The 16452-nt window shown below is 46.7% G+C and overlaps 6 protein-coding genes across 6 annotated transcripts; 4 read left to right on the forward strand and 2 right to left on the reverse strand.

Moving 5' to 3' along the window:
- Positions 1–1501: 1501 nt before the first annotated feature.
- On the reverse strand, positions 1502–2297 carry TERG_11546 (uncharacterized protein; the record flags this gene model as incomplete). The annotated part of the gene is made up of 2 exons (XM_047750648.1): positions 1502–1649; positions 2140–2297. The coding sequence occupies 2 exons, from the start codon at positions 2295–2297 to the stop codon at positions 1502–1504; spliced, it is 306 nt and encodes a 101-aa protein (XP_047605078.1).
- Positions 2298–3121: 824 nt separating this feature from the next.
- Positions 3122–3616, forward strand: TERG_00349 (uncharacterized protein; the record flags this gene model as incomplete). The annotated part of the gene is made up of 2 exons (XM_003238310.1): positions 3122–3279; positions 3346–3616. The coding sequence occupies 2 exons, from the start codon at positions 3122–3124 to the stop codon at positions 3614–3616; spliced, it is 429 nt and encodes a 142-aa protein (XP_003238358.1).
- A 3940-nt stretch (positions 3617–7556) lies between these two features.
- On the forward strand, positions 7557–7949 carry TERG_11547 (uncharacterized protein; the record flags this gene model as incomplete). The annotated part of the gene is made up of 2 exons (XM_047750649.1): positions 7557–7760; positions 7938–7949. 2 exons carry the CDS (start codon positions 7557–7559, stop codon positions 7947–7949), a joined length of 216 nt encoding a protein of 71 aa, XP_047605079.1.
- Positions 7950–8314: 365 nt separating this feature from the next.
- Positions 8315–11307, forward strand: TERG_00351 (uncharacterized protein; the record flags this gene model as incomplete). The annotated part of the gene is made up of 6 exons (XM_003238312.1): positions 8315–8515; positions 8577–8692; positions 8755–8945; positions 9000–9148; positions 9209–11039; positions 11111–11307. The coding sequence occupies 6 exons, from the start codon at positions 8315–8317 to the stop codon at positions 11305–11307; spliced, it is 2685 nt and encodes an 894-aa protein (XP_003238360.1).
- Positions 11308–13143: 1836 nt separating this feature from the next.
- On the forward strand, positions 13144–14903 carry TERG_00352 (uncharacterized protein). The gene has a single exon (XM_047747583.1). The coding sequence runs from the start codon at positions 13425–13427 to the stop codon at positions 14307–14309; it is 885 nt and encodes a 294-aa protein (XP_047603543.1). The 5' UTR covers positions 13144–13424; the 3' UTR covers positions 14310–14903.
- A 311-nt stretch (positions 14904–15214) lies between these two features.
- On the reverse strand, positions 15215–16170 carry TERG_00353 (uncharacterized protein; the record flags this gene model as incomplete). The annotated part of the gene is made up of 2 exons (XM_003238315.2): positions 15952–16170; positions 15215–15861 (listed from the first exon to the last, which is right to left on the reverse strand). The coding sequence occupies exons 1-2, from the start codon at positions 15983–15985 to the stop codon at positions 15215–15217; spliced, it is 681 nt and encodes a 226-aa protein (XP_003238363.1). The 5' UTR covers positions 15986–16170.
- Between the last annotated feature and the right edge of the window lie 282 nt (positions 16171–16452).

Genomic DNA, 16452 nt, shown 5'->3' on the forward strand with positions numbered 1-16452 from the left:
ATTACCGAATTAACGGGGAAATTACATCACTAATTTGATTGTTACGGCGTAGCGAGTAACATTACATCTAAACGGGGCAACTCGAAGGATGAGAATTTGCCAAAGTGGCCAGACGACAAAAGTCTGGTGATGCGAGGCTGCGTTGGATGGCAAAAAGATACATCCTTCCCTCTATGTTAGTCATCATGTCTTATTAGTCATTAGTTATGTCCTTAGTCAAGTAGTTAGTTGCATCGTCATCTCGTCGACCGGAAGACGACACAATGATGACATCAAATGAAGACAGATTAACCATACCAACCATATACTATGATAACACTTTTAATATTAAGACTACTCTTACTATAATTCTGCTTGCCTCGCGAAGTCACACTCTCTAGTAATAGCTTCAAGCTTGTCATAGTGAAGCTTGGGGAAGAACAGAGCGAATTGGGCAGCTTGTGCCTAAGTGGTGCTTTCACTTTCATTATCACCTGACAGGATGATACAAGTAGCTGAAACTATAGCACTCGTTAAACCCACAACGAAGTTAACGTCCTAAACTTTATCTCCTCTATGCTTGCCTTCCAAATCTCCATCAAAAACGGACGTATATACTGAAACTGGGAAGCTCGGCCTTCGTCTTGACAGAATGCAAGCATCATACCCAGATGAATGAGACTCAACTCTCTATCCCCGCCAGCCTGAGAGAAAATCACACTGTGTTCATGGAACTTGGGACGCTTGGCTTGGTGATGATATTCTAGGCAGCTCAGGAGATACGATGTCGTGACGGCTCCTCCATCACAACAGTGTACCGAGATGTATCAACCTTTGCAAGGAAGGATTGTTACTCTCAATGGCATTTGGGAGAGCAAACATCGGATCATCTCAGTGGACCTCATTGCCACCCTTCTTCGTAGCCCTTCCCAATCAATCAGCCAGAGGGCTTCCACACGATTCGCTCATTAAACTGTGATTTTCCGTTGATCTCACTACTATAGACAATGCTTCCTTAGTAATGGAATGAGTAATGATACAAACACAGCAACTTACCGGAACATGCACAGGAAACTATCCTGTTTGGAAAGTTGAATGACACAATATTTTTATAGCGTAGAGACGGCTTCGCAGAGGTTCAAACGGAACGAAACTTGGGCTTTTGGGACTCTAGTATCCGTTAGCATAGAACGATATTTGAAGGTAAAGTGGGCTTGCCTTGAAAGGTAGTGTTATGCCTTCGATGCCAGATCTCTCAAGTTTCCACAGACCCTTGTAACCAGGTATGGCTTTCCCATCTAAAGATCGAAGGGCCTTTCCGGCAGAAGAGTCAAGAATAATGCCGTTCATTCCTAGTGCTGCTCGATGTGTGCCTTCCAGTTCTAGAAACTGGAATGAAGTGGGCTCGGCGGTAAGGGATGCAACATGAATACAGAAAGAAGTGCATAAAACCACGCCATCTTGACAGATTAATTCTAAATCCGAAAGGTTTCCCTCTTCCAGAGCTTCAGAGAGAACGTCCTTATCCAACAACCTTTGACACTGAACGAACTCTTTCGCCGAGACTTGTGAGCACCTTCAAGGCATGGCGGAGCGTATTAAACGACGTGTAACGAGCCGATCTCCACGCCGTTCTATACGCGACTTCCGCTTCCATGGATTCGGCTATACTACTAATTCAGTATCAAGAAAGAAACAGACGATGTATCAGAGAAGCAAAACTTACGATAGAGTATTGTAGAAAATGTAGAGGCCAAGTACGGGGTGCGGGCGCAGGAGGCGATGCCAGGAGTGAGGTGAAACAAATTTGACAGCAGAAACACAAGTTTCGAGGTGACAACACAAGATTTAATAGGGTATTACACGATTAATAGGACAATGCACGATTAATAGGACTAAACAATTAATAGGATAGCTGCCTTACCCCAACCAGACTCTTTAAGGCTAAAGAGATGCATCTGGAAAATTGTGTAGGAAGAGTAGAAAAAAAGGGTATCAACACTCAATAACCAGAGATAGAAGCACAGCAGGTCAGGTTAGGTGATCTTCTCCCCTTTTCATATTTAATATTATCGTCAGTGTCGTATGGTATGCTCGGGCTCCCGTCTATTATCCAGTTAGTTAGATGATAAACAGAATATATATAGATATATGACCTACCCCCAATGTCCAGTTTTCTTCAACAACTCTACCAACTCCTCCTGAGTCATACCCTCTAATTTTGTAAGATGCTCTTGGGCCACCTGGCGCCTTTCTTCCTTGCTCATTGTTTGGGGTTTAGAGTCAGATAGCGGAGAGGACACACTGGAATTGCTCATAACGTGGGTCAATCAGAAAAACGGGAAGAGAAGAAGTGAGGTATGAGAAGTGAGAAGAAGTAAGGTAATGTCAAATGAACAGCAGCAGAAGGCGGTATGATTGGTTAAACGTTGTAATCGAACGAATATCCGTGTGTAATAAGGGATCCAATAGAGTTACATGCAGAATTTGCAGCGCCAATATACGGGCGCAAGCTGACTAAGCTACATATCCTGACAGGTAACCAGTAAAGCGACTGGGGCAACATTTACGCCATCGATTTGTGACTTGTTACAGCTAGGATTAGTCATCCACTTGTGCTTGATATTCTAGTAGGGTATTAGGTAACTTGCCAGTTTTTATATTATTTTAGGTAGGTATTTGCTTCAACGTCCGGAGTTTTAAGGCCCTTGACGTCGGATCCCGGTCATCGCTAAGCGCCAGAGCCGCTAACAACTTAACTAGTTAGTCTAGCGTCGCTGAGTCAGGCTATGAGTCAGGCTTGGCATGATCTCTTCGGTATTGAGCTGACGTCAAAGCCCACCTGTCCTGCTTTTTCCTTTTTCAGATCGCGTTGACCATCATATCATCGTTGTTCCCCTGAGATCCCCATCAAGCCGTACTACAACATCAAGCCGTACTTCAATATTATACCTTGTTGAAAGACTTTTTTTTTCTTTACCTTTGCGATGGCTACTATGAATCCCAACTGAGCGCGGCGACGGCTGGTATGACGGCGTCACAACTGAACGCATTGCCTCCTCGTCGTCGGCGACGCGTAATACAGGCCATCAGATGCAGAATCGAGCTTATAGATGCCTAACTGCGCCTTATACTTCAAGAAATGCAGAGATCAGCTTCCTTGGAATTAACCCAGCGACCGAATTTCGTTCGTCAGTTTGTCAAGGCAGACTCTCTTACAGATGGGGTCGCGGCCAAGGTACTGCGTGACAGTGTCCTGTCCCATATTTCCATCATTCTGAGGAACAGTGATTGCAAAGGGTCAGCCGCTGCATATATATTCCTGATAAGCCTTGCTTTAATACTAACTTATCTACCTGACTCTAGCCTAACGGACATAGTTGACTTTGACGATGGGGACGAGGATGGTAATGGACAAATCATTCTCTATTGGCGTGACCATTGTCCGCAACTCCCTCCAGTCTTAGCAGACTTGCCGATAATATCTCTCCAGGAATCTAAGCATGATATTTACACTGCCTTGCCAGAAAACGATACGCTGGGAACCAGACCTGGAGGTAAGCATTTTTCTGAGCCTAAACCAGTCAACCCGGACGCCGAGAACTTTGGCATCCTTGGCTTTATCATATGGGGTTAGAAACGAAGCATGCCACTGGAACTATTGGTTATGTTCTCGGTGACACAGGGAATACACTTTCTATTAATATCGATGGGAATCTCGAGATGCCAACGACAGTCAACTAGTTTGAACTCAATGGTGGAAGACCCATGGCTAGAAGCCGTTTGCGGATAGACCGCCCCGTTCTTGATGAGATCTGCCTCCTTGCTATTCCCCATACCATTGCCGATGTTCCCCTACACTGTATACTAGGGGATGTGAACTGCCACGCAAATAAATCGTTGGGCCCTCCCTAGATGCTAGGGATAACCAACATGTTAAAAGTGGTCCTTCGAGTGAGGATCCGAGCAGGCTTATCAGATGGTTACGCACGAATGGTCCCCTTATTGTGCACAAGCATGGTGCTAACACAGGCGTTACACAAGGCTTTTAAACGCATATTCATCGGGACACTCGTGGTCTTTCGCAAGTATTACCGCGGCCTACGCTGGCTGGCTTGTTCTCGTCGTCTTCGCCTTCATCAGCCAGCTCCTCTTTGTCAACTCCGGAACAGGATGAGACTTTGACCTTCTACATGTCTATAAAATGGACAGCCCCAGACAAGCCATTCTCTGCCCAGGTGACTTTGGAAGTCTTGTCTATATTTTTTCGACAATAGTATAGTGCCTTTAGGCATACATTACGGATCTGATGGTGATGGGAGCCATGCTTACCTTCTCGATTCATGGTTTACAGAAATCGAGGCTATTCTCCACTGCGATGCATTCTTTTGTGACCCAACTGAATGCAAGCTAGGCAGTATAACTTGCTCGGCATCTTTTTTAACCCAACTCAACCAGGCTATTATTATTGTGATGGCTATGTCTTAAAACTGAGCAGTCAGAAGGAAAACAACTTTTCTGTTCAGATTCTATAGAAGGTTCGATTTATGACTCTATCGGCGATTGCTTGATCCAGTGGGAGTATTATAATCATCCGTCAGTGTTTTTACATCATCCTTACACTAAAATCAAGTAAGCGTTTATCCTTCCCAGGGATGCATTCTCTCGTTTCCTTTCTTAGACGATCCCCCCCACTTCATCTCCGCCCTTGCCCTTTGACTACCTACGATTCTGTATTCTTAGTAAATTTTTAGCCAAGTCACCAGACCCCTGATGCACACGCCGTTCCGAAGCACATCCAAGTGTAGAGAGGGACAAATTCGTGGACCTGTCAGCATTTCAACTAAACTGAGCATAAACCTATACGTCCGCGCGAGGTTGGAATCCTATTATCAGATTGCACTTAACCGGTTTATCGACAATATGGCAATGCAGGTTGTTGAGAGGCACGCGTTAGGCGCAAGCTGCCCAATTCGCACTGTTTCCGCCGGATTCTTTCCCCACCTCAGCTATGACGAGCTCGAAGCTGTTGCTGGATAGCACAATTTCGCGAGGCGCGCAAAGTTGCAGCAAGAGCAGTCTCAATATCAAAAGGCTCTGAGAAACTGGAGAGAATTCAACCTGTATTAGATAAGGTCAAGGTATGAACAAGACTAGGAGAAAGAGAGTTATTGCTTATGTTTATTAGAAGACTGTATCCTTTCCATTATGTAGATAGATACTATAAGTAAATTGACATAGCAGAGTGGGAAGATAGGAATTTGAAGATGGATGAGTCTGGAAAGCGACTTCAACGGTGTCTCTTGCTCTAGTTTTGGTTAACTAACGAATCCAGGCGTAGCACCAAAAATAGAGATCTCCCGTTAATTAACTGTAGACGGGACCTAGTTTACTAATCACATGAACACGTGACGTAACCGCGCCCGAGAGTTTAACGAAGCACGAGAACTCAGCCGCGGAGAAGTCCCACTCCTCGCGTGTTTATTTCAACGGGATGCATAATGGAAGTGCTCAATCCAAGGAGTCGCAGCGAACCCATTGGGAAATTTCTTGGGCTGCTAATTGAGTAGAGGTGGATATCATGTGGGATGAATTTCTACCCTGCTTCACAGTTATTTCGGAAGCGGACGACAACGCCTTTTGGGAAAGCACGGTAGGCAAGCCGGGAGCCGGATTATTTCGAAGGAGGCTACTGTGAGAGTCTGGGTCGCTCTCACAACATTAGCTGTCCGCATGGATAAGCATGATAGATACCCTTCCAAGGTGCCCTGATAGCTACCATTGGTTAGGGTCGATCAGTCAGCGGGCTTGCTAGTGAGCTAATCAAGGAGGGAGATACTTGTACTCTCGGATGACTGGATTGATTTACTGTGAGTGAGAAGACTTACGGGAAAGGAACGGGGAGAGGCCAGACGCGAGGAAAGGGAAACAGTGAATGTCGATCTGATGCCCGTTTTCGCCCAGATGCTGAGCTGAGCTCGCGGCCCCACTTTTCTTCTTCGCCTGCAGACAAACGCGGTTTTCTCCAACGTCAAGCAAAGGAAGGAGAATCAACAGCTTTGCAGCAGCGAGATGCATGGCCGTGATGCCGGGTTTCCAGGTGAAGAAGGTGCTTGAATCTTCCATTGGTCGCGATATAAGTGCCGCTCTTTGTCCCCTTGAGAACTGTCGGCTAACGGCTCTTTCAGCAGCTATCCTGTGGCTACCCAAAACACGACACAGGTTCGCGTCGATGCAGTTTGGGATCTTCAACTCAGCCATGGCTAGACACTCCGGGTGCTGGAACTCTCGAAACATAGCATCCACTTGCGTGATGCTATGCTATGCTTATCTCCTTGAACTGGTGCAATATTCCCGCATGCCCAGGCGCACCACAATTACATACGGTTTTCGCCATGAACTCGTGGTTACTGGACACTGCTGTTGTGATTGACAGCCTGGGGACTGAATGCTTTTTATGCAGCACTGGAAACAATGGTACTTCGTTTCTGGTATGAAACGATAGGTGTGGCGATAAGTGTGCTCACAAAGATACCGAAGAATACCCCGTTGTAGTTGGAATACAATGTATGGTCAATTATTTGATATCCCCAACTGCCACAAGTCTTGATTTCCTGTTTTTACTATTATGTAGTAAATGTTTTCCATGCAGAGGTATCCAGTCCGTCATCCTCCGTGTCACAGTTGTTTCCCATGAGTTACCTTCACACTGGTGCATTCCTGCGAATATCTTTATATTCAATTCCTTCATAAATTAGAAAAGAATATTACCGTAAAGGCAAGATAACTCTTACCTTGCAATGAAAGCTTAGATCAAATCTTCTTCAATAAATGGTGACCCAATTTTGAGAACGAGCCTCAAAAGAACCATCGGACCTGAAGCAAGACCGATTTCAACTTAGCTTTCTCTTCTCCCCTAGTTCCATAATATAGGAACTTCCCGGGCAAACTTCCGGCAGCAACAGATATTTGCATACAACATCCCAGAAACTTCTGCATATATCTGTAACCAGGTCCCTCCTTCATATATCTCTCAGTTCTCCCATTCGCCTGTCCTCACATTGGTATCAGTTCAGGCGGCATATTGCTGCAAAACAACGCTAGCTGCTCACAATCTGACTCCGAGGACAGTCTGCTGGCAGCTTAGCCTGGCCTCACCTCCTCCTGTGTTGCTCTGCCTAGCTAGGTTGGTTAGCCCCTTCCACACATAAATACCTAGCCTGCCCCTCCTCGCCTTCTTCCAACCAACAACCTCAACGTCAACAACTTCGTTCTCAGCCACAACCACAACCACAACCATCATAACAGCTCTATTGCAGCACATCCTTCGTTGTCTCTTCTTCTTCTGCTTTTTCCCTTCACCATCTCTTCCCTTCTCGTGGAATATCTGCTTCTCTGTTTTCGACGCGCCAAAACGCTGACGCGTTACTGTCACAGATTCTTTCTCATTTGGTACTTGCAGATACACCACAGTCCTCTCTGTTAGAATACTCCTTCATCTCAATGATTTGACACTGCCTGTCGTCGAGAAACAGTAGCTGACCTGTGACATTTGATATCAGTTCAAATCAGCAAGTATGGCTCCGGGACAACCGCCACCTGGATCTCCCCGTGGGCGTTCATCCGTTCCCATGTCGCCTGGGATGATGAGTCCCCGAGGGACATCATCTACTAGGGGTAACCAAGGTCAAAACCCCGTGCATCCCAACTTTCCAGCTCCCATGATCCCGCATGGCGACCCAGCACGAGACAACGTAACTCCGTATGCTATGGATGATGTGGTAAGTATCTGTTTCCTAACATGTCTTGATGATGATAACATACCATGCATACCTCGCCGTCTTGCACTTTGATATTTTCTGAGTGGTTGTATGTCCGTTTCAAAATTTGACCCTCGGATATTTCTGCTGCTAAACATGTCTTCACCACCCATCTCTTCACTCATGCTACATCACTAGATATATCGGTGAATACGGCGAGACATTGAATATTTTTATTGAATATTCCGTGCACTCACTACTTGCATTCATGGCATCGGGAAATTGCCACGTCGGGTCACTATGTTCGCCCAAACTTGTTGTCACTGCTTGATGCATTCACCCGCGCGCTTCCATAGCGAACGAGTGACGGGATATATTCATTGTCTTTCCATATTCACCGCCCCTTCTCCCAGGTTGCATAAAAGGCCCATTTTCCCTTCTTCATCCTTTTCAATTCTTCTTCCTTAATCTCTCAAGCATCGTTCCACTGCAGCTCTTTAGCTATTCCATCACCAGCAATTTATTCTATCATCCTCCCTCAAATCCTTCAGCTTTTCTTGACAATTCTACCCATCATGCCTTTTACTCCCATGCCAAAGGTGCCGGATATTTACCTCCGAAACTGCAATATTAACGATACACCTGCTGAGCAGTATTTTGAACCCGTGCCTCTGGCCCAGCGCCCTGGGTTCAATACCACCGGCAAGGAAATAGCCTTGTCCGCGAACTTTTACCCCATCCTTGAGTATCCAAAGAAGAACGTTTACCAATATGACGTGAGTTGAACCCTATATTCGATTACCCAGTTTGTCACACTTGATACTTACATGTTCATAGGTAATGATTGGAAACGGCGCCGAGAAGCGTATTGTTATGCAAAAGGTCTGGGACTCAAAGACTCGCAAGAGCAAACTTTCTCGTGACTTCATTTTTGATGGAAGCAAGCTTGCCTGGTAAGTGCTTCAAACCATCCTCCTGCTTAGCCTGGACACTCACACTAAAATCTCATTTCTAGGTCTATGACCAAGCTCGACAAAGATGCCAACTTTGTTGTCGATCTTGACGCAGAGCAGGGACGCCCCCCATCCAAGAACTCGAATGCTTTCCGCTTGGTTGTTAGATACACCAAGACGATTTCATTGCAGACTTTGGCATCGGCAATTCGCGGAGACATTAGTCAAGACAAAGAGACAACTCAATGTCTTAGTAAGTTTTTATCAGTAGAAGTTGTAAGCCGAACTATCTAACATGACTTGATAGCCTTTTTCAATCATCTGCTACGCGAAACCCCTAGCCAGAGATTCATAGCTATTAAGTCTTCGTTCTTTTCTGACAATAGCCCCCAGATGTCTGTTGGTTGTGGCGTTCATGCCTACAAAGGAATCTTTCAAGCCATACGGGTTGTTCAGGTGAGAAAAAAGCGTATGATATTACGATTAGACTAGTATTTACTTACCATATCTTGATAGCCTGGATCTCTCGCTGTCAATGTGGACGTTTCAAACGCCTGCTTTTGGTCACGTAACCAATTGCTCGTATCCGCTGTCCAGGTCCTTGAACTTCGCGATCCTCAGCAGCTTATCTACAACTGCAAACCCGAGAAAGATGATTTTGGAGGCCGAAAGGGCTCCAGAAAGTTCCAGCTCTTGGATAGAATGAGAAAACTCGTTGTCAGAGCTAACTATCCAGGATGCCCATGCCCCGACAAAGAATGGACCATTAGAGAATTCCTCTTGGCCAATGCAAAGGAGTATAAACTTGAGATAAAGGACCAAGCAACCGGGAAAATCAACTCCATCTCTGTCTATGACTATTTTAAGAACCGATACAACGTCACTTTGACATACTGGGAGCTTCCGTTGGTCCAGATGACTAAAAAGGACGTGGTATACCCGATGGAAGTTCTGGTGATCTACAAGTCGCAAAAGTACCCCTTTAAACTCAATGACTTGCAAACATCATCAATGATTAAGTTTGCAGTTACGCGGCCTGCAGAACGTCGCAAGGCAATTGAAGAATCAAAGAAGAATCTGCAGCACCCATCTGACCCAATGCTTAATGCTTACGGCATGAAAATCGGCGATAATATGATGAAGACCAGAGCACGTCTTATGCCTAACCCTGAAATCATGTTTGGTGGAAACCAGAAAGTTAACCCAGGAACAAATGGGCGCTGGGATCTGAGAGGGAAGAAATTCTACACAAAGAATACAAAACCTCTAAAGTCTTGGGGTGTTGGTGTCTTCAAGGGCCGCAACCCAATTAATATGGCTCAGGTTGAAGCATTTTGTGATGCTCTTGTTCGGGCTTATCAAGGCCACGGCGGAGATATTGAGAGCCGCCGCCCCCTGATCATGGAAGTTGTTGCGGACCCTGCTAAGGCAGTCTTTGAATTATTCCACGCTACGGGTAACAAATTCAACCTTCGCCCTGAACTAATGATATTTGTCGTGGCAGATAAACAAAGCTTCCATTACCTGCGAATCAAAAAGTCGTGTGATTGCCGCTTTGGTGTCCCATCGCAGGTTTTACAGGGCCAGCAGGTGGTTAAGTGCAATGGTCAGTACATTTCAAACGTACTGATGAAAATCAATGCCAAATTGGGTGGAACGACCGCGAGAGCAGTCTCAAAGCAGTGCAGTGGGCTTCCTCCATTCACTATGATTATTGGGGCAGATGTCTCCCACTCTTCCCCGGGCAGTTTCTCGCCATCTATGGCTGCGATGACCGTTTCCATGGATACATTTGGTGGCAGATACACTGCTGGATGCGAAACCAACGGAGAGCGTGTAGAGCTTATCAGTCAGGCTAATATCAAATCCATCCTGTCTCCATTAATTCGTGAGTGGGTTATGACGGTTGGCAAAGGCAGCGTTCCGCAGAAGGTTTACTACTTCCGTGATGGTCTTTCGAGCGGGCAGTTCCAGGCCTGTTTGCAGCAAGAGATACCACATATCAAGGACATCTTCAGCGAGATTATGGGTAGCGAGTGGCCCGGAAAGATGACCATTGTTGTGGCCTCTAAACGTCACCATGTTCGTGCGTTCCCTGAGCCTAATGACCGCATGGCTGCCGACAAGAACGGAAACCCTCTCCCGGGCACTTTGGTTGAACGGGATGTTACTGATCCATACAACTGGGATTTCCTCATTTACTCCCACATTGCTTTGCAGGGCACCTCGCGCCCAGTACACTACCACGTTCTTGTTGATGGCATTGGACACAACCCGAATCAACTCCAGAATATGATTTACGACCACTGCTACCAGTATATGCGTTCTACAACCTCTGTCTCCTTATGTAAGTTGGCTCTATGGAACCAAATAACACAGACTCTCTTGCTAACATTGTCTTTCCCACCTTTTTACTAGTTCCGGCCGTCTACTACGCACATCTTGCTTCAGCTCGCGCCCGTTCGCACGAGGATGTGCCAGCCAGCTCTGGACCACAGTCTGGACCAGGAGTCAAGCAAGGTCAGGTCCGACAAGGACCCCGTGAGTCTGATACTCCCCAACTGCTACCTATGCCAAACAATGACCGCATCGGGTTCAAAGTGTGGTACATTTAAGCGTGCATCAACATTGTCTCTCTCTTCCCCTTTATTGTTATCCGGAGGGATGGACGCGTTCGTCAAGTGGGCCAACACCAACAAATAAACAAAAAAAAAAAAAAAAAATCACCAACATCATGGCCAAGGCCAGGACTGAGAATTATTTCCTTTTTTCTTATGACGAAGATGCTGGATGGTGAGGGAGCATCTGTCCCCAGAGGAAGATCCCCAGGCGGCGGCTCGAGGTTGCTCGGCGCGCTGCTAGGACTCCTCTGGGAGGTTAGCTAGGTAGAATAGTTATCACAATCAATCATTCCATGATCTTCTCTTCTTAACTCTTTTTGCCAGGACGAGTCAACTCGTCAACCTGCCAGCTAGTTAGCTAACTAATAGTTATCCTGGCCATGCCTGATCACCAACCCGCCAGCTGTCCCTGTGGCTCGAAAGGTGGCGCACGTCAAGCGATTATGGCAGGCTAATTATGTGACTAACTCACTTAATTAGCTGCTTGTTAGTTAGATATATTGCTTTTTTTCCCTGTCCCCTGGCCGTCCTTTTTCTTTGCCAAAAAGTCGGAGTCGAAGTCTAAGCGTGAAGACGAGGCCCCGTTGACCATCGCGAGGTCTTTGCCCTGAAACAAACTCGCATAGTCTTTATTTATTATTATTAACTACTAGATACTGCTCTCCTTCTGGCACTCCCCCTTTGCCCCTAACTATTCTTCTTCTCCTGCGTGCTGGCATCGCAGCCAGCTGGTCGTCCCAGTCAAAACTAGCTAGGTCTCCAACTTCCCTGCAGAATCTCGCCCGCTGCAAGAACGCTGGTCTAAAAAAAAAAAAAAAAAAGCCTCGGCGTCCGTCGCAGTCTCGTTTTTTATCGTGTCGCCGCCTGGAAGCGCTGCGTCGGGCCTGTATCTAGTTATATCCATCCGCCCCCAAGGAGGAAGAAGTCGACCTGGCCGTCGTCCCCTTTCTTTCCGCGCTTCACTCACTCACTCTCCCCTTCTCTTGCTTCTCTGTCTGCTTCTTCGTGAATCTGGCCGGCTGGCAATGACTGCTCGCGTGAAGAAGAGCTGTCCTCGCCCTCTGCCCCTCTAAATAGCCGACTTTTCTTCCTCCAACTTCTTCCGCTCTTTTCCCGCTTTGCAACAGACAGACGGTGGAATCACCACGATACCCCCCCTTTTTTCCTTCTTTCATCCCTCTCTTGAAGGAATACAAAAGATAAAAAAGACAACCAGAGAAGACCGGTGTCGTTTGCGCCCCCGCCAATACGGCATTTATCTCCGTCATTCGATCATAAACCCTGGCCTCTTCATCTGGCCCGGACGGCTCGCAAAGCTGCCCGGATTTATCCCGTTTGGATATCAACCCGGGCACCGCTGCGACAGACAAGCCGTCGGTCTCTCCAGCGCCGTCTGGCTCGGACACCGCGAGCCTGCATAGCGTCTCCCGCAGGGCTCTTTTCTCCCGTAACCACGCCGCCGCTGCGAAGGTGCGTCACTTTGTTGACCAGGCGCGGACGCTGAGCAGAGCTGCGGCCGTCAGGATGGCGGAGGTTAACCTGTCGGCGTCTCTGTCCAAACGAAGTCGATCTACAGACAGCCGAGTGTCGGCCGGTCAATGTTCGGAAGCGTCTGATATGGATGGTAAACCAGCTCATGGCAAGCTAGCGGTTCCCTCATACCTCAACCAGTCCGCAAAGTGTGAGTTTATATCTATATATTTTTCTTTTCTCCTTCTTTTTGCTCACGGCACGTAGATGTTCGAGACAAGTTTAGTGAGCTAGAGTGGATGGAGCGGCATCGAAGAGCTGCCGGTGCGCTGTCTCAGGATCCTGCTCATAAATGGACGCTTGACACAAGCCCGCAGGTCAAGGCTCGAAATCGCTACGGTGATGTGCAAGCCTGGGAAAACTGCAGGGTCCATCTCAAGGTCCCCGCCGGGGAGTGTGACTTCATCAATGCTTCTCCTATCGTACTCAAGGACCCCGAGACAGACGGAGAGTACAAGTATATTGCAAGTCAGGTGCGTATACCCATAGATATGACTTATTGCAGCTTATCATGCACGATTCATGGTTTTAACACTTCGTCATAGGGTCCAAAACGAGACCGGCTTGCTGATTTTTGGAACATGATATATCACGAGGCCGGTGAAGTTGCTGTTTTGGTTATGCTCACTCAAACAGTAGAATCCGGAAAGGAGAAATGCGCCCAGTATTTCCCACAGGATATGGAGAATCCTACTTTTGAATTCTCCTCTCACAGCACCACTGAACCCCCGGCTGCTCATTTTTCTGGCTCAGTTACCTTGTTGAATACGACTTATGATGAATCAATACGTTCACACGTCAGTGAACTGGAGCTCCGTGTCGGTTCAAATACCAAGACAGTGTGGCATTTTCTCTTTGCTGGGTGGTCCGATTATGGTACTCCAGAGGGACCTGATAGAGATGCCCTCCTCAACCTTATGACAGCAACAGCGGAGAAAGCAAAGTCGTTTTCCAATCCTCGAATCGTGCATTGTAGTGCTGGCGTAGGGAGGACCGGAACTTTCATTGCTCTCGACCACCTACTTAGACAGCTACAGTCTGGACAACTCTTGAAGGAAGATGACAATTCTGCAGATGCTGTTTTCAACACTGTCAATCGACTGCGGGAGCAACGAATGTTGATGGTCTACAACGCATTCCAGTATCAATTCATCTATGATGTTTTGAAGGAACAAACTCAGATCAAGCTGGGAATCCAGTCTGCCCCGATCGAGCCTCGTCCGCAAAAAATAGCGAAACCTGATGACGGAATGTTCAAGCCTGAACTGGTTGCTCTGAGTCCGGCAGATATCGGCTCTGCAGCTGAACCTGACGACCCCGAAAGTGAAAATAATGAAGTCAAAGATGTGGGAAGGAGCAAAGAAAGCAAGGGAGACAAGGAAAACGATGACAATGACAAAGCCGACGACGACGACGACGACAATAAAGATGATGACGGCGAAGCTGAAGATGAAGATGAAAGCTGATACCATGGATTTGCACTTCTCTTTCGCCGATCTAGGTATAAACTGACCTCCCTTTCCACTTACATCCCACGAAGAACTTTTGCACGTTACGAAGCTACATTTTCTGTCTTCACATACCATGACTCCGACTATTTCTCTATTGGGGGCTTTAAACGGCTTTTCTTTTTCTTTCTTAAATAAATACCGCCTTGCTGTCTCTTATGCAGACTGTTTCTTCCTCTCGACTTTACTATACCTTCTCCTACCTCTTTCTCCCTCCCCTTTAAACCTGTTCTATGTGTTTTACGATGGTCATGTTGCATAAGTAAATAGAATTCCTTGGTGCATGTATGGAGGAAAGCAATACCCTCAATCGGTTTCATCTCTTTTGTTTTTTAACCCTTTTGACTGGATGTGATTTACATGCTTGCTCCAAAGGCTTTTTGGTTGTACAATCTTCAACAATCAAGCAATAAGTACACTTTCTTTCAAACGAGCCATCAACAGATAACTAACTAATCAGTTTGCTGTGGCGTCTTTCAAAAACGGCCTGAGTAAACTAGCAGCTGCGGTCTGGGCAGCTGCAAAACATCTGATCGGCTTTGGTTACCGACGTACTTTAAATTGTAGGTCTGAGCTGAAATTATTTTTATTCCATTATTAAGTCCGATTAATACGTAATGCCACACATTAAGAGTTAGAGTACAGGCAAGGATAAAACATGAAACGGTAACAAAGACGTCGCTTGCTTTGGTACACCGGCTCCAAAAGAGAGAGAGAGAGAGAGAGAGAGAGAGAGAGAGAAAATCCTAGTCCCATCCGAACAAGTCCATAAATATCAACAGAAAGTCATATAACATAGCCATAGCATGAGAGGAGGTTGGTTAGCTTTCGAGTAAGGCAAGGAAAGTGGGTTAGCGGGAGGATCAATTCTTGTGATCACTCTCTGCCGGCTTTCCTGCCCCGTTAGTCGAGTTTTTCCCACCGAGATCCCCAGTGGAATCATCACCAGACGCAGCAACGGCTCCAGAATCTTCAACGTCATCTGCAGCATCCCAGTTATCTTCAGCATTCTCGTCCCAGTTATCAACTTCCTCTTCGAGGGATTGAGCGTTCGTAACGCCCGTTTCTTGCTCTGAAGTGCCATTGGCCAAGCCAAGTTCGACATCCTCCTCTGTATTCCCCACCAGCGCACCAAACCGTGCCTTCCTCCTCCGTTCAAGCATCCTCTTGTGGTACCAGGTACATAGCCCTATGGCACCAAGACTTCCGACAACATTCGCCAGGATATCAAAGGGATCAAAGGAACGGCCATTAGGGACGAGAGCTTGCACTATCTCGGAACCTATTCCGAGTACCAGTGTGCAGATGATAAGCGTTAGATGAAGCGTTCTTCGGCGAGTAGTGTCTAGGATCCAGTAGAATGTGAGAGAGAGGAGAAAAAACGTTATTACGTGAAGCACCTTATCGTTGATTTGTAGGGGTGATGGGGCCGGAGCTTCTCCTTCTTTCGGGGTGCTGTGAGGTAGAAGGCCCACGTAGGCGGATAGTAGGAAGATGCCAGCAAACGCTCCTATAGGTAAAACAGGTCAGACAACTATGACCGCAATTATCACAAAACTGAGAAGAAAATGCAGCAGCCAAGGTAGAATCTCAAACCTACCAGCAAACGGATATCTTATTCGGAGCATCGCCATTGTGTAGGAGTAAGGAGTTGATTGCTATTCTTTGGCTCTAGACTGCTCAGCTGCCTGGGATAGTTAGCTGCCAGTTCCAAAGGGTCTATTCTTCTTCTCGGTCCAGGAGCAAAGCCCGGTATCAGTCATTTAAAGGGAAGACAGCCTTGTCAATCTTATTCGGAATGTCGCAACCCGGCATGAGCTGCTCGTTTGTAGGTAGGGTCTTTACAGCCTGTCGTCTTTTGCTGCCGCTACAGTTTTAGCAAGACAAAATTGATTATGTAAGGACATAGTATGACTAAATGATACACGTGATATCATCTGGGCACATCAAGTTCGCGGCTCAAAAAAGATTGTCGATGCTAGCAACGGCTGTGTTGCAACTAGAAAAGACTCGTTTTTAGCAGCTGGGATAAGAGGGAAAGGGCTTAAATCAGGGATGTTTCAAGACCGCCGGAATAACACCATTTCTGGGGCCATACCAT

The sequence above is a fragment of the Trichophyton rubrum genome (assembly GCF_000151425.1).
Source record: "Trichophyton rubrum CBS 118892 genomic scaffold supercont2.1, whole genome shotgun sequence".
NCBI lineage: Eukaryota > Fungi > Ascomycota > Eurotiomycetes > Onygenales > Arthrodermataceae > Trichophyton > Trichophyton rubrum.